The sequence below is a fragment of the Bidens hawaiensis genome, unplaced genomic scaffold (genome assembly GCF_021521415.1).
Source record: "Bidens hawaiensis isolate Kalapana, Puna unplaced genomic scaffold, B.hawaiensis_p1.1 tig00047582_1, whole genome shotgun sequence".
In the NCBI taxonomy this organism is placed as follows: domain Eukaryota; kingdom Viridiplantae; phylum Streptophyta; class Magnoliopsida; order Asterales; family Asteraceae; genus Bidens; species Bidens hawaiensis.
In genome coordinates this window covers 113966-136004 of record NW_027498515.1, presented here as the reverse complement: position 1 = coordinate 136004, position 22039 = coordinate 113966, and the positions used below count along the sequence as shown (strand labels likewise).

At 34.3% G+C, this 22039-nt stretch overlaps 2 protein-coding genes across 2 annotated transcripts; one reads left to right on the top strand and one right to left on the bottom strand.

The window, feature by feature from the left end:
* Positions 1-3304: 3304 nt before the first annotated feature.
* LOC143597111 (polyadenylate-binding protein RBP47-like) lies at positions 3305-11377 on the top strand. The gene is made up of 6 exons (XM_077075703.1): positions 3305-3685; positions 6959-7451; positions 9596-9678; positions 9779-9909; positions 9995-10091; positions 11149-11377. The coding sequence occupies exons 1-6, from the start codon at positions 3305-3307 to the stop codon at positions 11308-11310; spliced, it is 1347 nt and encodes a 448-aa protein (XP_076931818.1). The 3' UTR covers positions 11311-11377.
* A 1267-nt stretch (positions 11378-12644) lies between these two features.
* On the bottom strand, positions 12645-19310 carry LOC143597118 (glutamine--tRNA ligase-like). Its single transcript, XM_077075710.1, has 21 exons — positions 19191-19310; positions 17942-18064; positions 17756-17855; positions 17565-17660; positions 17412-17473; positions 16696-16875; positions 16465-16617; positions 16291-16346; positions 16134-16224; positions 15954-16040; positions 15664-15861; positions 15476-15574; positions 15270-15401; positions 15047-15183; positions 14868-14967; positions 14691-14783; positions 14506-14606; positions 13871-13976; positions 13679-13768; positions 13467-13596; positions 12645-12739 (listed from the first exon to the last, which is right to left on the bottom strand). The coding sequence occupies exons 1-21, from the start codon at positions 19299-19301 to the stop codon at positions 12645-12647; spliced, it is 2340 nt and encodes a 779-aa protein (XP_076931825.1). The 5' UTR covers positions 19302-19310.
* Positions 19311-22039: the final 2729 nt, after the last annotated feature.

Here is a 22039-nt window from a genome sequence, read left to right as displayed (position 1 = left end):
ACATAAAAGAAAATTGATGCATTTGTTTTGGCTTTACAGATCGTTCAACAATTAGTATTTTAATTAAATCAGCATGCAATGTGTAGAGAAAACAAGCATATGGGTTTTTAAATGAAAAGAAAAAAACCCTACAAAGCCATATTAGTATTTGGACCATTGAAACTAAACGAAGTTCTGAAGTCGGTGGGTTCACATGAAAGAAATTGGAATATAAGGTTTTGAAGTGAAGAAAAGAAAGGCAGCCGTGAATAGGGTTTTCTTGGAGGACAGATACAGTATCCGAAACAGAAGTCATAGGAGAGAGAGACGAGGCAACCGTAAAGCAAGAAGAAAAGGAAGAGTGAAGCACGCGTTGGTTTGCGTTGGGGCTCAACACCTACTTGTTCATAACACTATTTTCTGGTTTGAATTTATTATTTTCATTATGAATTCAGTGTTTGAACTTAATTATTATGTTTTATTCTTGAGTATGGTTGTTGGCTAAACCCCTAGCTACCTAGGTTTTTGATGACTACTTTGTGATTTGAGGATTTTTCTTGGTTTTTGGTTTTTATTGTTGGATTAATATTAAAGTAAAGAATCTTTTTACAATTCAATTTATGTGTTTGCATATATAGTTTTTATTTATTATTGATCTTTGTTCCGTATGTGTCTTGCTGAACGTCTTTCAGTTATAGACACATATTTAGATCGCTTACTGTGTGTTTGTGATTATTTTATGGTTTTACTAGATGTAGTAATCCATATGAACATTGATTGATGATTTATTAAGATTTTATATTCTACTTATCTAGAGACTGAAAGGTAATAGATAGTCGGCTTGTTTTTGGGATTAGTGTTTAGGCTAGAACACTCTGACAGGAGCTTTCCTAGATTTCCCTAGTTTCATTGTAATTCCGTGTCTTATCGATTGTTCTTAGGTTACCCCTTGCACTTTAGGGCGTATTGAGATAGTGAGACTGACAGGTAATCTATCTTTTAGGGTACTTTAGTATTGTTGGAGAGACTGAGAGGTAATCCAACCAACCGGTAAGTTTACACGCCCCTAGGTTTCCTTTTAGGTGACACCCAGAGAATGATCAGGGATCCACTAGGTTGTCTAAGGGTGCCGTATTTTAAGATCCCGGTTCCATCATAGTTTCCATAGCTGAGAGAGATCCAAGATTCACAAGTAGGATTCTAAACCTAGGTAGTGCTTCTCCCATCTTTGAGTTCGTCTGGGTCATAGAGTTGAAGTTTGTCATTGTTAGTGTCAGTGTCAGTTTTAGTTTAAGTATTCTTTAGTTTATAGCTAATAAATAAAAAAAACACAAAAATCAACTAAATTAATTAAGTTTTAAGTCAGAGTCTAGTTTTAGGTGTCGCTAGTGTCCTTTGGGTTCGATATCCGGACTTCATTAGGCTTTACTACAGTTGATAGGTACACTTGCCTGTCTATTGGTCTAGCATTAGGGTAGTCTAGAGTTATAAATTTAAAACTAGAGTGTCTAGATTAGGTTAACTTTTTATAGACCGCTTTTAGCATATCAGGTCCTATCTTCGATCATGTTATTAAAAAGGTGCAAGTGTTACAGATCACATCTAATCTGCTCATCCTAAATCAGTGTTATTTTGTCTCTACCCTCCTCTCCACGGTGAGGTTTCTACGGCTCTTATCAGCATCGTCGTCTCATCTGTCAATTGTTCACTTGGAAAAATATCTCAATCTTTCATCCCTTATCTTATGTAATATCAAAACACCCCTAACTTTACCCCAAAAACCTTATTCTTATCTAGCATAACTTTGCATGCTCAAACATCTACCTCATCATTATCATCGACATAACCTCCATCTTATCTAGCATAATAGCTGACAATCTTTTCTTTATAGCATAACGGATGAAACTATAATTGTTTTAACTTAGTTGCATAACTGAGGTTGTTTTCCCGATAAAATTTTCAATAACAGTTTTTTATTAACTTCTTTCGATTTTCATTATGAAAAATAAAACCTTAACAGTCATTACTTACTAACAGAGCTTAATCACTATTTCAACCATATAAGTTCAAACAAATTGCTTTCACACCTTCAAATCACTTTCCTTATAATATCCCTTCATCATTGACTAATCTAAGCAATCTAACATAACCACAATCTTTTCCTTAAAATTCCTCAAAATATTCAAAATTTAAACAGGAAAACAAAACAATTTTTTTTAACAATGAAGGCTCCTCAGTGTAACCCAAGCAAAGTCAACCCAATATGCCTGTAATCGCAGATAATATTGGGTAGTTCAAGCCCGCTATTTTCTGTTTCAAGAAAACCCCATCACCCGCACGGCCACTATTGTAAAACCCTTTATTATTATATTGCCAATGAGCTTGTGATGGAGTGCTAAGGAAGAGACTTGGTGTTTCATGTGACCCAGGCTCGATTCCTGCTCCCATCAGTTAGTTTCGGCGGCACCATGTGATAATAGGAAACTAGGCAAGTATGTGACGGCCACTAGTTGAATCCTTGAACTGAACAGATTTTATCCCACCGCACTGTCGTGCCTTTGAGCGGGTGTTCACGGGCGTTGGCCTTATATGAGGGTTTTCCCCTTATCAAAGACGAACATATCTCGATGTAATGAATTTATTCAGCAAACCCATTTAAAAGACTCATTTGCCATTAAAAAAAGCTAAAAAACCTTAATCACTATTTCAAATCACTTTCATTATAATATCCTTTCATCATTGACTAATCTAAGCAACCTAATACAACTACAATCTTTTCCTAAAAGTCCCCCAAAATATCCAAAAACCAAACAAAAGGTAAACACATACATCCATGATCACATACAACGGCTGATAGCTCAAACACATCAGCTCATGTTTCTAAAAAAAACCCTTCATCCGCACACCCACAACAACAAAACCCTTTACTATTATTATTATTAAAAACCTTTACTAAAAAGTTTGTTTAAATCAAGTTCACACCCTTACGACGACAGGACGAGACGGCTCAAGCCCGCCATCTCCTGTTCCGGTAAAAACCCGTCTCCTGAACACCCATGACCGTAAAACCTTTTATTATTATTATTATTATTATTATTATTATTAAAGACGAGGCAGCTCAAGCCCGCCATCTCCTGTTCCGGAAAAACCCGCCACCCAAACACCCACGACCGTAAAACCCTTTTCTTATTATTATTATTATTATTATATTAACAAATCTTTACGAACACAATTTGTTTAAATCTTGTTTACACCCATCTTTGACCCCTCCTTTTTCTACCTCACACCATCACCATCACCACCTCTCTCCGCCGTCACCACCAATATGCAACCACCCACCACCACCACTACCACTACCACTGACTTAACCCAACAACACCACCACCAACAACAACAGTGGTTAGCTATGCAACAATACCAACAACAACAACAACAACAATGGTTAGCTATGCAACAACAATATCATCATCCTGCTGCTGCTATGATGTACCAACAGCCACCACCACCACCACCATACATGCCTTACCATTATCAACAACAGTTTCAACAACAATATCAAACCAGTAGTAGTAATAATATTAATATTAATAATAATAGTCAGGTTCTTCAAGGTGGTGGTGAAGATAATAAAACTGTGTGGGTTGGTGATCTGCATCATTGGATGGATGAGACTTATCTTCAATCTTGTTTTTCCCAGATCGGAGAGGTATTTATTATTATTATTATTATTGTTGTTGTTGTTGTTGTTGTTTTGTTAAGATTTTTGATTTGTTTTGTTTGCAATTTTATACTGATTTAGGGTAAATACAAGATTGAGATTAGGATTATTATTTATTTGTTATTATTATTATTATTATTTATAGGGTGTGATCCGGGACAATTAAAATTAAAATACTAAACATACAAATAACTAGAGTAATTATAGATTGTACTTATGTAATTATGTTATAAAAAATAATAGTGCAATAATAATTACTATAGTTATTTGTGCATTTCTCATGATAAAATACCTCACGATAGAAGTTATTTGTATTTGATCCAAACCCTATTTATTATTATCATTATTGCTTTGTTAAGATATTGAATTTTTTTTTTGTTTGCAGTTTTACTGATTTAGGGAAAAAACAAGATTTAAATTTGGATTTTTATTTATTTGTTGTTGTTGTTATTATTATTATTATTATTATTATTATTATTGTTTGGTCATTTATTTTTTACTTTTATTCTTTTTGCAATTTTACTGATTTGGGAAAAAACCAAGATTTAGATAAGGGTAGTACATTGGATGCAGTAATCAATTATTACTTCAAGTTTTTTGTGTAGGTCAATGGATTTGTTACTGAAATTGAGGGGAAATATTTAGAGTATTTTAATTTATTAATAAAAATTGAGGTTATTATTATTTTTTTTTATTGTTTGGAATTTTACTGATTTAGGAAAAAACAAGATTTAGATAAGGGTAGTACATTGGATGCCAGTAAGGCTGAGGGGTGTGGGGGGCTTTAATGGGGGCTCCAACCAATAATATTATGACGTGTGGCAGAGAGAGAAACTGGATAAGGGGGGTGTTGGAGCCCCCGTTGGAGCCCCTGGTCCTGGTGTGGAGGGGCTCCAGCAGGGGCTCCAGCGAATTTTTTTTTTATTTTTTTATAAATATATTCAAACAACGTATTATTAAAAAAACTCATAAATTATTAAAAAAAACACACATTAATAAAAAAAACACATTAATATCTAAAAATAAAATAAAAATTAAAGTACTAAAAAAAACATTATTCTTATTCTTCGGCTTGGTCTTCTTCGATCAACCTCTTTCGGATACGTTCCTTTTGCTTTTCCATTAGCATTTGATCGACCGGATTTAGGTTACTGAAGTCTCTAGTAAGAAAGTCCAAATCTCTCATTCGACTTTTTTCCTTTTTGTCATTAGAGACCACCTCCATGGTTTTGTTGAATTTATTGAGGGATTCAACAAGATTGGCGATGTTTACGGCTTCCCCCTCAGCCGGTTTTTTCCCCTTGGCGTCCCTTCCCAATGGCCGCCTCCTCGGCGGTGAAGACGTTTCCTCCTCCGCAATGTTTAGGTCGAATCCAACGCGGCAATCCGACCCGGTTGAAGTGCTATACGCTCCAGACGAACTAGTTTTAGTCCGTTTCGCCCTTACTTCCGCATCAAAGTCCGGCGCCACCAGCTCAACCCACTTGGAACACCTTTTCAACCTCTCCCACAACAATAAATCGTCCCACGTCTTCACCATCCCATACCTCCGCAAACACTCCTGCTTCCACTCTTCGACCGTGAAATTGTAAACAGCCAAATCATCACTGCCACTTGGTCTCATACGACCGCTGTTCCTGTTGAAAAGATTAGTAAACAAGCCGACAAATTTTCTGATTTTGGACCACCGACCCGAAATCATATCGGCGTTCCGCTCTGTACTCCCAACGAGCATGTAGAACGTCTCTCTAACCTTTGTCCAAAAAATCTTGCTCTTTTCGTAGTCGGCTGCAAAATGAATAAATAAATTAGATTTCCATTTAACTTTTTTATTAAAAATCATTTTTAAAAACGTTAAAACAATTACCGCAACGCCGATCCTCAGAAATGACTATCCAAGCCCGACACAAGGCTTCCTTCTCATCCGATGACCACGGAGTGGCTTTCCGTTTCGTCCTCGGAGTCGAAGCCGGTCCCGACCCGTCCGTTGCAACTTGTTTTTTCCGGTGGACGCGTCTTTTTGGTCCCGTAGCTTCACCGTGTGATTCTTGTGTCTCCGGAACAACAAAGTTAGGAGACGGTTGTGTGTTTGATGGTTGAAAGCCGGATGATTCTTGCGGCTCCGAATAAAACATCGGTTGGTGCGGTGACGACCATAAATCATCGTCAAGATAATCTGAATCAAGGTTTGGGTACCAATTTCCAGCCATTTTTTTAAAAAAAAGTTGAGAAGATGAATTGATTTTGGGTGAAGGTTTGAAGTTTTGGTATAAAAATGGGTGAAATGGGGTATAATTATATAGAAAAAATAAATTTTTTTTTGGGTTTGTTCGGCTCCCAACGGTCAAAAAACATAATAATTTACTGAATATTTTGTATTCGAACCGAAAACCATTGTTGTAAAAGTCGGATTCCAATGCTGACTAGTCGGTCCTTGGATCCCTACCTTGGAGACTTTCTTCAAGTCGGCCTAGATTAGTCGGAGGTGGTCAAAGTCGGGCAAAATTCGGGCGAGGTGGGCTAGGCGGTCAAAAGTCGGGCTAGTCAGGCTAGAACTTTCTAAAAGTCGGTTAAAAGCCGGTCAAAAATCGGACAAAAGTCGGGCTAGGATTCTCTGAAGTCAGTTAAAAGTCATTCAAAAGTCGCCAAGTCAGCTAGAGTACCTTTTTGATGTGAATTATGCTTATTTTGTCAAATATATAATATCCAAAAATTAATTTTCTTTATATTTACCATGTACCGAGTACTCTCCGAATACTCCCAACTCCCCAGTCGGCCGCCTAAGGTCCGCCTAGCGACTTTTGCAACCTTGCCGAAAAAATGATTTTTGAGTTGTATTGTTTGATTTATGATGGTGGTTTTAATTAATGGAAATTAACTGCAAATTATTTGGGCACTTGTTGCTTTGCTTGAAATTAAAAATGTGATCTTTACCATAATTTACCGAACAATCGAAGCGAAAAGCCGAAAACTTGATGTTCTTATGTTTTATTCATTAATTTATAGTTCTGCTTTTAATTAATGGAAATTAGTTGCAAGTTATTTGAGCATTGTTTTCTTTTCTTGAAATAAAAAATATAATCTTTAGTCTTTACCAATAATACCTATTTAGAATACATAATTTACTGTATAATCGAAGCGAAAACTTGATGTTTTGTTTGATTTGTTATCGTGTTTTGATTAATGGAAATTAACTGCAAATTCTTTAGGCACTTTTATCTTTTCTTGATATTAAAAATGTAATCTTGATTTAATGTTCAGGTACAATCAATAAAGATTATAAGGAATAGACAAACGGGCCAATCTGAGCGTTACGGGTTCGTTGAATTTCAAACTCATTCAGCTGCTGAAAAAGCCATTCAAAGCTGCAATGGGACCATGATGCCGAACACCGATCAAGTTTTTAGATTAAACTGGGCTAGTTTTAGCACAGGAGAAAAGCGAGGTGACATCGGGTCAGATTTATCTATATTTGTAGGTGATTTGGCGCCCAATGTAACCGACTCAATTTTGCTTGAAACGTTTGCTAGTCGGTATCCATCAGTTAAGGGTGCAAAAGTTGTTGTGGATACAAATACTATGTGTTCAAAAGGTTACGGGTTTGTTCGGTTTAGTGATGAAAGTGAGAGATCGAAGGCTATGAATGAAATGAACGGTCAATATTGTTCGAGCCGGCCCATGCGTATCGGTGTTGCTACACCGAAGAAACTGTCGGGTCAACAACAATATGGTCAACCACAGTTTCCATCACAAGGTGTGTTTCTTATGGTCCCCTTTTCTTGATTTGTAAAATTTTTACAATTTTAGTCTTGTAAGTATAAAAAGTTCATAACTTTTAACTTTGTTGAGAACCTTATCTTGGTAAAATGATATTTTTAAACACTTTTATAAAGTTCTTACAGTTTATTCAAAAAGTTCTTAACTTTTTAATTATATAAGAGTGAATTGCGGTTTTTGTCCCTGTGATTTGTCCAAATCTGCGGTTTTAGTCAAATAGTTTTAAATTTGCAATTTTCGCCCCTGTGGTTTCATTTCACTTGCAATTAGACCCGAATTCACTAATCCTGTTAAGTCTGGTAGTTAAACACATCCGTGTGCCCTTCACATGAGGGGCAGTTTTGTCCTTTTTTTCCCAAAATACACACCAGCCCCTCACGAGAGGGGGCTTGCGAATTAGGACTAGGGTTTATTTGGGGAGAAAAATGACAAAACTGCCCCTCATGTGAAGGAGCATGCTGATGGATTTAACGACCAGACTTAACAGGGAAATGATATTTTTAACATTAAACAGGGACGAAAATCGCAAATTTGAAACTATTGGACAAAAACCGCAGATTTGGACAAACCACAGGGACGAAAACCGCTGTTTACTCATTATATAAAAGAACCTTATTCTAGTAAAATGTTTTATCTTCAACTTTTATAAAATTTTTACTATTTGTCTTGAAAATATAAAAACTTCATAACAATGTAACTGTATAGAGAACCTTATTCAGGAGAAATGATACTTTTAACATTAATAAAATTTAAACAGTTTTTGTGTTGTAGATATAAAAATTTATAAAACTGTCTTGTAAATACAATTTTTTGTCTGTATTATTCAGTTAAATGATAAATATTTTTCTCAATTTATTGCATTATTTAAAGTATTGCAAAGCAATTTGTTTTTAGTTCAATTACCATAATTTCTTGTATATAAAGTTCTTTTTTCTGATGTAATGTAATCTGTTATTTTATTTTGATTGTAATTTGTAATGTTCAGATAATGTAATATTTGCATTCCAATGTAACACATTAAAAAGTTAAGTGTGTTTGGCAAGAAGCTTTTAGGAGCTTTTAGGGGCTTTAAGCTTCAAGCTTTTAAGAAAAAGCTCCTACCTAACAAAAAGCCTTGTTTGGTTCAATGGGCTTGAAGCTTTTATATTATGAGAAAAAGCTCTTTTTCTAAACGCTACTACTACTAGCGTTTGAGAAAAAGCTACAAGCTTTTACAATTGAATTTACAATTTTGGTACTTGAACTTTCATCAACTTTTGTTAATTTATATAATAGTTACATATTTTACCCTTATTTAAAACTAACTACCCCCATGACTCTTTAAAAGTCCATAACTTTTTCACACGTTAATTTTTTTTTATGCACATTACATCATAAAAAAGAGCATTTTATTCTCTTTAATTTGAGTATGATATTGATATACTTCTTTACCGGTTACGATTGGCAAAAAGTCGAGTCAGAAGAGCTCGGGTCATGTGTAAGACCAAATTAGGGTCGGAACGAGTCGATAAAAAAGGGTTAATTTAGTTTAGTTCGTGTCGGTACGGTTTTGGGTCAAAAGGGGCCAGGCCAGAACATGTTTCAGGTTAAAAACGGTGTTGGGTCGGAAAGGGTTTCAAATCAAAAGAGGTTGTTTTAAAAAACTATCTATTTGAAATTACTGTATATTTTAGTTTTGTTTCTTGATTTTCGCCACGATTACACGCTTGCTGTCTTTGCACGAAGTACACGTCTGCATTCGGGTTATGCGTGCACTAATATCAAGTGAATCACGTACTGACACTGATTATGCGGTTGATCTCAGGTTGCGCGCGCACTCCGCCGCACCGCGCTGGCACCCAATTAATTTTATTAAAAGCTCCAGCTACTCTGCCAAATACCTAAATATATCTAAAAAGCTCCAGCTACTCTGCCAAACACCTAAATATATCTAAAAAGCTACAGCTACCAACTTTCAGCTTCCAGCTAGTTTTGCCAAACATACCCATTATGTATATCAAGTTTCATTTTTCTAGCGAATTTATTTTGTTCTGTAAATATTCATAGCATATAACAGAATCATAACTGGTTACTAAAATCATATGAAGTAAAATAAATTTCTTTCATAATATAATTTTTTAGCTGTGATATTAGCGGGTGGAAACGGTTCATTTGGTGTCATGCCTCAAAACTCCCAATCTGATGAAGATACTTCGAACACAACGGTGAGTTGCTGGTTTCTTTGTAAAACAGTAAGTATAATCTATTTTAAGTTTTCAGCTTCATTAACATTATATATATATTTTTTTAAAAATTTTTTTATAGATCTTTGTGGGTGGACTTGACTCAGAAGTCAACGAAGAAGACTTAAGGCAAGCATTTATTCAATGTGGCGAGATTTTATCGATCAAAATACCTATAGGAAAAGGTTGCGGTTTTGTCAGATTTGCAAACAGGTAACCATAAGTTATAGAATAGTTTATAGCAAAAAAAACATAAAAAAAAGATATTAAATTTTAATTTTAAAATTTTGTCGTATAGGAGTAGTGCCGAGGATGCAATTCAAAACATGCATGGTACAGTAATCGGCAAACAAACCGTTCGCATATCGTGGGGTAAAACGCCTGCTAGCAGACAAGTAAGCATTCTATTTGTTAGATATTTTTTATGTGCATAGTTATTAAAAGCCCTCGCTTCTTGCGCCTAGGCCCGTTTCTCAGGCGAGGCTCTATAAATGCGCTTCTAGTTCTTAGGTGAGCGCTTCGGCATTGTCTATGCCAAGAACATGAGAACATCAAAGGCATTATATTGATACATTTTGTTATTCAAGTTTTGGATTTACATTTGAATCCTGACTATTTTAAAACTCTTTGTACTAATTGGATGATATTAAATGTTATATAATAGCTTTTGTTTATTTTATTTGAAGAATAGTATTATCTTCATAGAGTAAACTGCAGTTTTCGTCCCTGTGGTTTGTCCAATATTCGGTTTTAGTCCTATAGTATCAAATATGCGATTTTCGTCCCTGTGGTTTCATTTCACTTGCAATTAAATCCGAATTCACTAATCTTGTTAAGTCTGGTCGTTAAACTCATCAGCGTGTCCTTCATGTGAGAGGCAGTTTTGTCATTTTTCTCCCCAAATAAACCCCAGTCCTAATTCGCAAGCCCCCTCACGTGAGGGGCTGGGGTGTATTTTGGGAAAAAAAAATGGGGCAAAACCGCCCCTCATGTGAAGGACACGCTGATGGGTTTAACGACCAGACTTAACAAGATTAGTGAATTCGGGTTTAATTGCAAGTGAAATGAAACCACATGGACGAAAATCGCAAATTTGAAACTACTGCACTAAAACCGCAGATTTGGACAAACCACAGGGACGAAAACCAAGAAAACCACAATTCACTCTTTTTCATATACATAATATATTTTAAATGTTTTATTTAAGTGAGCTTATTTTTCCTCAGACCCTCGCTTTTTTTGCGCCTAACGCATTTGATAACTATGGTTATGCATAAGGGCATTATTGTCCTTTCGTATCTAGTTTGTTAGAGATGTACACTATATTTTTACATACCTTATCTCATCCTCTAACATATGCTATATAAACATTTATAATTATTTTTAATACAATTTATAACATATTAACATACAAATTTGTTTTGAATTTTTCTCACTTGTGATGTTTGATAGCGAATGGATTCAAACGGGAAACAAGGGTATGGAGGTGGAGGGTACGGTTATGGATACGGGTATGGCATGGGGCCGAATCAGGATTCTGGCGTGTACGTTGGTGAAGCTGGATCTGGTTACGTGTCAAACGGGTATGGAAATCATCAACAGCCCGTAAGCTAAGCTAATGCGTTCGAGTGTGATACGGGTTTGTTTCTGTTAGTGGAGACTATGAAAGACTTGCATAATATTGTTTTTATGGCTTATAAATGTGTAACTGGTAGTTTATTCAGGTCTTAAAAAGACTTTAAAAGTTTTGGGATAGTTTGTGATTCTGTTTTTGAATTATTATTCGCTGCTTGTTTTTTTACGTTTATGTTTGTGGTAATTACTAATTTTCGTGTCGAGAACTAGACTTTATACGGTTGGTGTTTGTTTATACTGTCTTGGAACCGTTTTGATCCCAAATCGTTAAGGAACCGAACTTGAACATCTAGTTCCTGCTAGTTGAGATCACTGTTAATGATATATGTGAACCCTTTTTATTATCATTGTACTCAGTAAATTCCATTACTTAGCAAATCTTACAACAGTAAAGCTGTGGTAGGGTCCGAGGAGGGTAATATGTAGACAATCTTACATCTATTCCGTAGAAATAGAGATGCTACTTCGATGAGACCCCCGACTCGGTAGAAGTTTTGCATCAAGACTTGGACATAAGGCACATAACACTCAACCATCGGGACGTCGTACGATCAGTGTATGTACCATTGTCTTTCGGCTATCAACGCCATCACATGACGCATGATTGCCCGCCCGCCACTTTTAACGTTATTTTCACGAAATTAGTACAATAACGTCACAATTAGTGCAATTTCAACCCCCCCCCCCGGTGCGGGACACACATATATGTGAACCTTCTGATTTTTGTGAATAATGGAGTTAGTCAACAGACATATTTGCGGGTTTAGTCGATTAATAGTTAGGGTTAGCGACGAGTCAAACCTGGAAGTAAAAATAAGACGGTGAGATATATTTAGCACAACCCTTTTAACAAAACCCTGCTATTTAGAAGCACTACTAGCACTAGAATTCTCACAAATCTATGAGAGATCGCGCTTGCGGATGCAAAGGAAAATGACCTTAAATCGCTTTAGACTAAACCCAGACCACCGAATTTAACGTAGTGTCACCGCAAAATACTTGCAAAACTTCAATTGTTTACCTCCTATTTTTATGTTTGATGACAAAGATGCAAACATTAATTCAAGGGAATATAAAGCTTTTTATAAATATTTGATGGTAAGTATAACCTTTAAACTTTTTTAAAATATTGGCAACATATTTACCCTTTTGAATAACAAACTTACTCTTTTAACCATCAACACACAAGACATTAACCATTAACCCCCTATCAAATAATTTAAAAAACAAACCATTTTTATGATTTACTTTCATTTTCAGACAAAAAAAAAGTACGAATATCGTAAGTGGACAAACGAAGTCATACAATTCATCTACTTCCCAGTTTTCCCATAGGTGTCTCGTAGCGTGACCGTCCTGTTGAAGATGAGCTTTTCGGGAGTCGAATCCTTATCAGCCACAAAATATCCTGCCATAAACAAACTCATATTTCAATAACAAAATTCTGAAATTATTATATATATTAAAAAGTAGATTTACTTCTCACATTTTTACTATTCAATTTTTTAATATTTTATTAGACTAAATTACTAGCCTATAAATTAAAATGATGGTTTTTATTCTCTTTAACTTACTTTTTCTTTCAACTAATTGTAATATTTAACAAACTATATTTTAGACACTAAAATTAGGCAAATGTCGGCTATACACGCTTATTTGTCAGTTACTTAAACGATTTCAACTTTGCTTTCGGATATTCTACGGTTCGTCTTTACAATGACCAAAATTTTTTCCATGATTTAAAAATATCCTATCGTCGCATGCTTTTTATATCCGCATTTAAACGTCTGATACCGCGCCTTTAAAATATTTTTTTGGCTTAATAATTTATGTTCAGGAATTTGTGTTGGCACCACTTATACTAACCGAAACCGTGTTGGTTCACAGCTGTAGCGTGTCATTTATTTGTTCTGCATGTGATAATTTATTGTATTTTGGCATTGACGGGCTTAATTCTTTTGTTTAGTTTTGATGTAACCTGATACAGACTGACTTCACGTCGACTCGCAGCGCGTTCGTGATTTTACGTTTTTACATATTTTTTTTTCCGATTTAATGGTCCTGTCACAAAGTGCGGGGTCCTAAAACCTAGTAATTAGTTAATTATGCGACAACGAGAAGGTTCTAGAACTTACCAAGCCTTTCAAACTGGAACTTATCGTCTACTTCCGCAAATTTGAGTGGCGGTACAGCATACGCACACGGTATTATCTCTTTCGAAGCGGGATTTAAGTCATCAAGCCAGTTGTCAAGCTCTCCAGGATTCTAACTCAGTATAAACAAAATTATTAGTTTAACTAATGTTGCTTTAAAATGAATTGCCCGATAATTAATATAAATCGCCAACCTCTGAAAGAAACAGTTTATCGAACAGCCTGACTTCCACCTTCAACGGGTCAACCCCTGGTGACGGCTCGGCAACCCAATGAAGAACACCCTGCACACCCCCCGAGTATTTTTATTTTTATTTAATATTTAATAATAATAATAATAATAATATATAAACCAACTAAATGTTAAAAAATGGTAAAAAATATGCCTTTGGTTTTGTTTTCTTGAAAGGATCATACTCAGCGTGGATCTCGATAACTGTCTTTTTGTCATCGGAAAGCACCACTTCAGTACACTTTATAGGAAATGCATATCTGCATTGAAATTATTATCATTAATATATATATAAATAATAAATTAATAATAAAAAAAGTTAATTATATCGGAATTAGGGGTGCAAACGAGCCGAGCTGCTCGCGAGCTGCTCGAGATAGGCTCGTTAAAAAGTTTGATTGAACCGAGCTTAATCGAGCCTGAGCCCGAGCTCAAGCCCGAGCTTCACTTATTGAGCTCGAGCCGGCTCGAGAGCCTAACCAAGCCTGCCATTTATATAATTTTCTAAAATATATATTATTTTATACATAAAATTATAATAAAAAAATATATAAAAATAATTATGATTATATAAAAAAAATTGATACATAGTAAACAAGCGAAGCCCGAGCCGAACCTCGAGCTTGAAAATATACCCACGAGTTGAGCCCGAGCTTTGAAATAGAGCTCGAAACGAGCTGAGCTCGAGCTCGAGGTCTGTGTAAGTTAAACAAGCCGAGCTCGAGCCTAGTCGAGCTTGGGCTCGGCTCGTTTGCACCCCTAAATTATTCGGAATTAATATTGCAGCACCTGAGTAGTACTGTTTTTTCAGGAGCAAGTCCATAGTAGTCTTTCGAATCCTTCATCCTAAAATCGGATTGCTCAATATAAACAACATTTGAAAACGGAACCTGAAATTGAAAGATAAAAAATTTATAAAAATTATAATTATATCTTTACATCATAATACAAATAAAGGGGAAGAAAAACTCAACCTTGTAAGAAGAAGCATCATCGTTTGGGGCATCGGGCCATTTCTTAGCATCAAGGTCTATTACTGAATTCGGTTCAAGATTAGTTATAACAACCTACAACCACCACAATAAAACCTAAAGATTAAAAATAACTGCATAATCATAATTATTAAATTTATTGTATTAAAATATGCATACCTTTAACGGATGTAGCACGACCATCGCACGAGAAGCGGTTTTATTGAGTTCTTCACGCACATGATATTCGAGGCGTTCTAAACGGATCATACTACCATCGCTGCAGACCAAAGTGAAGCACCATTAAATACTTACAAATAAATTAAAAATCATGAATTAAAAATTAAAATTAAAATTACCTTCTAGTAATTCCGATTCCTCTAACGAAAGTGTTTATTGCGGTTGATGTAACACCCCTACGCCGCAATCCTGCTAATGTCATCAAACGCGGATCATCCCATCCGTCCACATAATTCTCGGTCACAAGTCGATTCAACTACAAAGTAATTATTTATATAATTTTTTTAAAGAACTTTAACTGTTTATACAACTGTTTTTAAATTTAAAAAATGTATAACTTACCTTACGCTTTGACATCACGGTATTGGTGATATTTAAGCGTGAGTATTCCCAGACGTAAGGCTGGTATAAACTTAGTGCATCCAGTAACCAGTAATACGAAGCACGTCTCGTTTCAAATTCAAGTGTGCAAAGCTACAAAAAAAACATATTAAAATTATTAATAGTGAATAATAAAATAAGTGAAAAGTGGGTCCCAATAAACGTACCGAATGTGTGATATTTTCAAGAGAATCGACAATGCAATGTGCATAATCATAACTCGGGTAGATACACCACTTGTCTCCAGCATGTGGATGAGGAGTGAACTGAAGAAATATAAGTCAGCCAAAATATTAATATTATCAAGTCAAAATGAAATAATATATATTTGGTCGGAATGACAATAATATTGTACCTTGATTCGATATGCAATGAGGTCATACATATTGAAATTATCGCTTTGCATATCTTGTTTCATTCTAAGTGTAGCTTTTCCTTCTTCAATCATGCCATTTTTCATATCATTGAATAATTTGAGAGATTCTGAAATTGGCCGATCTCTCCATGGACTGTTCATCTTTTTCTCTCGGTATTCTTTTATTTCATCACCAGTCTACACAAGAAATATGTATATATATATATATAATTAAATTATTATGTCATGAGTTTGTTGTACACTCATACAAAATATGGTAATTAGAAAACCTGGTGATCAACATAAGCATGACCCCTGCGTATAAGCTCGACTGCTAAATCATATAGCTCTTGAAAATAATCACTGGTGTATGTGATCTGCAAATTTATTGCTTTATTAAATTAAATATTTTTGGTAATCAAGAAAAGGTCTTGATTTTGTTCACAATTACTAAGTTATTAAATTTATACCTTGAAAGGTTTCCATCCCATCCAACTCACGATTTCCTCAATATGATCAATATATTCCTTTTTCTCTGCTTCGGGATTAGTATCATCATACCTACAAGTTAATAAAAATTTAGTAATTTCATTTAAGCGTTTTTCATGCTTTTTAAAATAGTTCTACCTCAAATAACAGCTACCGCCTCTTTCTTTTGCAAGACCAAAGTCAACAAACATAGCCTGCAAATAGGTTTTAATATGAAAAACAGTATCCATTTATGGCAAATCTTTGCAAAAAAATATGGTAAATCCTATAATGACTTGTACACTATTGAATAACGAAACAATATCAACTTACCTTTGCATGACCTATATGCAGATATCCATTGGGTTCTGGTGGAAAACGGGTCAGAACTTTTCCACCTGTTTCCTTCAAATGTTTTTCCAATATTTCTTTTGAGTTACAAGCTCTAAGCACAGGTCTATCACTGAAAAATACTTCTGTATGAACCTGTAAAACAACGATAAACAAGTCAAAACATGATGCAAATACTTAAAAAGTCGAGAGATTAAATAATGTTACTACAACCTTATAATTCTCCTCTGGTGCAGGGAATATTAAATAAGGGTTGATTTCTTCTTCAATGGTAGTTTTTTCTTCTTCTACTTTCTCTTTAACAACTTTTTCTTTCTTCTTTTTCACAGGCTTCTCATTATCGGCTTCGGTTTTTTCACCAAGTAGTTCATATAGCTTTGAATCTATCAGTTTCTGTTGAAACACATATAAAATATGCATTGTAATCAACCATTATGAAATCAAATAAATATTAACAAAAGGCTTTTTGCATAATATATCAAGACACAATGCCCCCTCGTTCGATTAACTTTAACAAAATGAACAATCGAGCACGGACAATTAAACGAATGAGGTTTTCTTGTCCCTGTCTATACGTTAAAAAAAATGAGCGTGTTCATGTATGTTCATTCGTTAACAGTATAAATGAATAGTTCACGAATGAGCGTAACTAAACATAGATGAACAAACATAACTCAGCTAAGCCAATTAAAAGTGAATGTGAACAACAATGTGTCGGGCTTGAAAAGCTATAAAAGCTGACTATATTGTAATGGGCCTAAAAAGTTTAAATATTAACGAACAAAACGTTAAATAACGAACATAAATGAACACACGGGCATGTTCATGTTCGTTCGTTTAACTAAATGAACAAAAAACTTTGTCCGTCTTTGTTCGGCCCACGGCTCAGTTCGTTCGTTTACAGGCGTAAAGAAAAGTGAGTGATTTACCTTAACAATCTTTGGATCGGCCCACGGCTGCTTCTTCCGTACATGAGCAAACAAATCACCAACTTCAGCCAATGATCATGAGACACGTCAGATTCGCATTTCCACATAGAACAGTATAATTAGCTTCATAGACATTATGAGATTAGAACTCACCATTTGTTCGGTATCGTTGCTCCAAAATAGCACTCTTTTTTTCTTCAAACATTTCATCAACAGTGCGTTCTATGTCTTCAGGGGACACCTCAATCCCTGTTGCCAGATAAAACAATTGTATCCTAAGTTTATAATACTTACAATAATTAACATCAAAGATTCATAAAGTCAATAATAAAGTTCAAATATACCAACGCCACAAGCTTCTTCAAATTTACTGATATCAAGACCATCTGAGCTAGTGACGGTAAGAAATGCAAATGCAGCTTCTACCTGAGCTGGAGTTTTTATCTGCCATAAAGTATAAGTATTTTAATTATGCAAATAGAATTTAACATTAAACACATACTACTTAAAAGAATCAAATAAAGTGAAACCTTAGAAGAAACAATGTATTCGAGCAACTTGGGACGATGTACAAGAGCATTAGAAGGGAACTTTGTAGTAACCGTGTAAAGAAGATTGCCAATAGACCGTTCACATCCATCGGTGACATTTGCCTGCATACATGTTATTAATTACATAAAGATGAGTGTGCCATAGAGAATTATGCTTCACAAATTCACTGTCCCGTTAATAGCTTTCAATAAACTAGTTAACTACAGGTACATATGTGTATTTCAAGGGTTGTAGTCGTACACTTGTTTGTGTTATATTACGTATTGATTGTCAAAAAATGAAAACTTAAATGATGTCATAGTGTCATACTATGATAGTTATATTCGTTATAAACTTAAGTTCTATTTCATAAAACCTAGGGTTTTTTATTCAACGCTAAGTTTATCAAATATAGGAAAAGAAGATATTTTAATATATTACTAGTAAACTGATGATTCTAAGTGTTATGTCATTTGTATATCAAGTCCAATGACATTAATTTTAACTATTCCAGATTCAGTGATTCCTACACATTATTTTCACAAATTAAGCTCACACACAGGGCTGTAAACGAACCAAACCATTCGTGAACCGCTCAGCGGGAAGCTCGTTTATGTTCATCGGTTTAATAATTGAACGAACCTGAACAATGAATTTCGTTCAGTAAGCCGTAAGCTTAACGAACGAACACGAATACAGGCCACGTCCGTTGAATTGTGTTTGTGAATGTTCGGTAATCTATTCGTTTAGGTTCATAGTTACGTTCGTTGAAATTTATATGTTCGTTTATTAGAATTTTACTATTGCTATTTTTGTTTATATTTTTATATAATTATGCTTATGATTACTATGTTAAGCTTTTATGGATACCATGTGGTGTACTTATGGATTTTTTGGTGATTCTGTGTTCATTTAGTGATTATTATAATTCTCAAATTAATATATGTTCGTTTGTGTTTGTTTATGTTTTGTGTTCGTTAGTGTCCTTTAGTGTTCGGTACCGTTCGTTTGCATCAGTTTACAAAATTAATGAACGGGCACGGACAAACACAAACAAGCTCAATTGCTTAACGAACGAACACGAACACAAAACTCCATTCGGTAAACAAAGGCTTAACGGATGAACATGAACAAGGTCTCATCCGGACCAGTTCGGCTCGTTTACCGCCCTACTCACAAATACACAATGATGAACTAGAGTTCAGAATCAACTGCATGAGATCATATTAGTACTAGCATGAAACATACCTCCTTAATCACTGCAATGAGATTAGAGGTGACTTTATTGTTAGCAATGGTGTTTTCCGCTGTACGTTTATCTAATCCAATCTTCAAAAACAGATCAAGAGCTTCCACCATTTTTTCACACCTAAATTACTCCAAAATCTGCAAAATGATGAATCAGTTTGTGCTTAAATTTTGGTATTCAAAAAACATCAACGTGCCAGTAACAAAATAAATGCACAATATCACTAGTCACGCAAACGAGCAAAGCCGCTCGCAAGCTACTCAAGATGAACTTACAAAAATCTCAAATCAAACCGAGCTTAAGCGTGCTCGAGCCTATTTATAAGCTTGTTTAACAAACAAACCCAAGCCTGAGCTTCAATTATCAAGCTCAAGACTAACCGAGCCTATTATTTATATTGAATCATATATATTTATTCAATCACTATTGTTATATATAAACTAATAAAAGTGTGAAAAATATAACTAGATAATATACATTATGTTTTATATTAAAGTATTATTTGAAAATATATTTAAACAATTTTAAATATACATATATATAATTTAATGAACAAATAATATATGAGCAGAGCTCGAGATTTAGAGATAAAGCCCGAAACGAGCCGAGGTCAAGCTATCTGTAATTCAATCAACTATTTATATGGTTTTAATTTAAAATATATAATATATATAGTTATTCAATCACTATTGTTATATATAAACTAATACAAGTATGAAAAATATACCTAAACAACATATATTATGTTCTATATTAAATTATTACTAAAAAATCTATCTCAATATCATTTAATCAACAAATAATATATGAGCGGAGCTCGAGATTTAGAAATAAAGCTCGAAACGAGCTGAGTTAATCAAGTGGTTAAAAACCTAAGAAATGACATGACGTCATCAACGCCTCTAGAATATCATAATAATACTTCAATTAATTGATTGAATTCAAGTTTAATCAGCTAATATTGAACCTAAACTAAATAAGTTTTGCAATTCAACGAACAATGACATGACGCCATGAACGCCTCAGGTAATAATATTGTTATACATAAACTAATAAAAGTATGAAAAATATAACTAAAGAATATTATGCTATATATTAAATTATTATTATTAAATAAATATATATATATAAATATATATATATATAACTTAATCAACAAAAAATATATGAGCCGAACTCGAGCTCTCTGGAAGTGACATGACATGACGTCATCAATGCCTCTGAAAAATATCGTAATAATATTGTTATACATAAACTAATAAAGTATGAAAAATATAACTAAATAATATATATTATGTTCTATATTAAATTATTATTATTAAAAATATATATACATATATAACTTAATCAACAAATAATATATGAGCCGAACTCGAGCTCTCTGGAAGTGACATGACATGACGTCATCAATGCCTCTGAAAAATATCGTAATAATATTGTTATACATAAACTAATAAAGTATGAAAAATATAACTAAATAATATATATTATGTTCTATATTAAATTATTATTATTAAAATATATATACATATATAACTTAATCAACAAATAATATATGAGCCGAACTCGAGCTCGAGCTCTCTGGAAGTGACATGGCATGACGTCATCAACGCCTCTAAAATATATCGTAATAATATTGTCATACATAAACTAATAAAAGTATGAAAAATACAACTAAATAACATATATTATGCTTTATATGAAATTATTATTATTAAATATATATATATATATATATATGTATAACTTAATCAACAAATAATATATGAGCCAAACTCGAACTCGAGCTTTCTGGAAGCAACAGGACATGACGTCATTAACGCCTCTAAAATATCATACTAATAATTCAACTAATTCATTGAATTCAAGTACCTAAATTAAATAAGTTTTACAATTCAACAAACGCCTCTATAATATCATACTAATGATCTAATATTTCAATTAATTGATGGAATTCAAGTTTAATTAGTTAAAATTTAACCTACCTGTACGCAGGTGAAATGAATCTGGAGTTGACGGAATAAACGCCGTGACACGGAGACAAGAGTTATATGTGAAACGAGAGTTGAGAGTATTGGGGTTTTGTGAAGACAAGGGTTGCTAAATGGTAGAGTTAATGGGCTTTTTATTCTGTGGGCTGTCGGTACACGTCTATGTGTTAGCCCAAAGCCCAGATTTTGTTGGGGCCTTTCATCAATCCATCCTAGTGCGCAAATCGGGGGTCTCTAATACCTGAAGGTTTCGGATATGACCGGGTATTGAAAAATCGGATATTCATCATACCCGGGTCGGGTTTGGGTTCGGGTATTTTCTCTAAAACCATACCTTGTGTACCGGGTCCGGGTTGGGAAGACACCAGTAAAACCGGGTATTTAAATACCCTATTTTCGGATATTGAAAAAAAAAAACCTGAAAAAAACCTATTTTCGGGTTTTTTTGGGGTATAGATTAGGTTTTTTAAGAAGTTGCGCTTTTTTTGGGTATTTCTGGTATTTTTTTTCGGGTATCTTTTCGAGTACTTTTTGGGTTTTTTTTTTTGGTTATCTTTCAAGGGTTGGGTAGAGTTAATGGGCTTTATATTGTGTGGGCTGCCAGTATAGAGTATGGACCATAAGGGTTCGTTTATGTGGTATGCCTAAAGCCCAAATAATGTTTGTGCCTTTGCAATAGAGGTACTGGTAGGGGTGTGTATAGGTCGGTTTTGGCGGGGTTTTGGGCCAAACCCATAACCATAACTGATATGTCGGTTAATAAATAACTATAACCATAATTGATCCGTTATCGCATTTGGTTAATCAGTTTTAAAGATTATAACGAGTCTGTTAATTATGACCAAAACAATTTAATT

What these genes read in the sequence shown, in the direction of transcription:
- LOC143597111 (XM_077075703.1), top strand. Translation starts at nt 3,305, where the DNA reads ATGCAACCACCCACCACCACCACTACCACTACCACTGACTTAACCCAA. An exon ending in ACCACAGTTTCCATCACAAG is followed by an intron (nt 7,452 to 9,595) that starts GTGTGTTTCTTA and finishes ATAATTTTTTAG; the next exon opens with CTGTGATATTAGCGGGTGGA. An exon ending in AAGATACTTCGAACACAACG is followed by an intron (nt 9,679 to 9,778) that starts GTGAGTTGCTGG and finishes ATTTTTTTATAG; the next exon opens with ATCTTTGTGGGTGGACTTGA.
- LOC143597118 (XM_077075710.1), bottom strand. Translation starts at nt 19,301, where the DNA reads ATGGTGGAAGCTCTTGATCTGTTTTTGAAGATTGGATTAGATAAACGT. An exon ending in GGCGGTAGCTGTTATTTGAG is followed by an intron (nt 16,225 to 16,290) that starts GTAGAACTATTT and finishes ATTAACTTGTAG; the next exon opens with GTATGATGATACTAATCCCG. An exon ending in TCATTGCATATCGAATCAAG is followed by an intron (nt 15,575 to 15,663) that starts GTACAATATTAT and finishes ATATTTCTTCAG; the next exon opens with TTCACTCCTCATCCACATGC.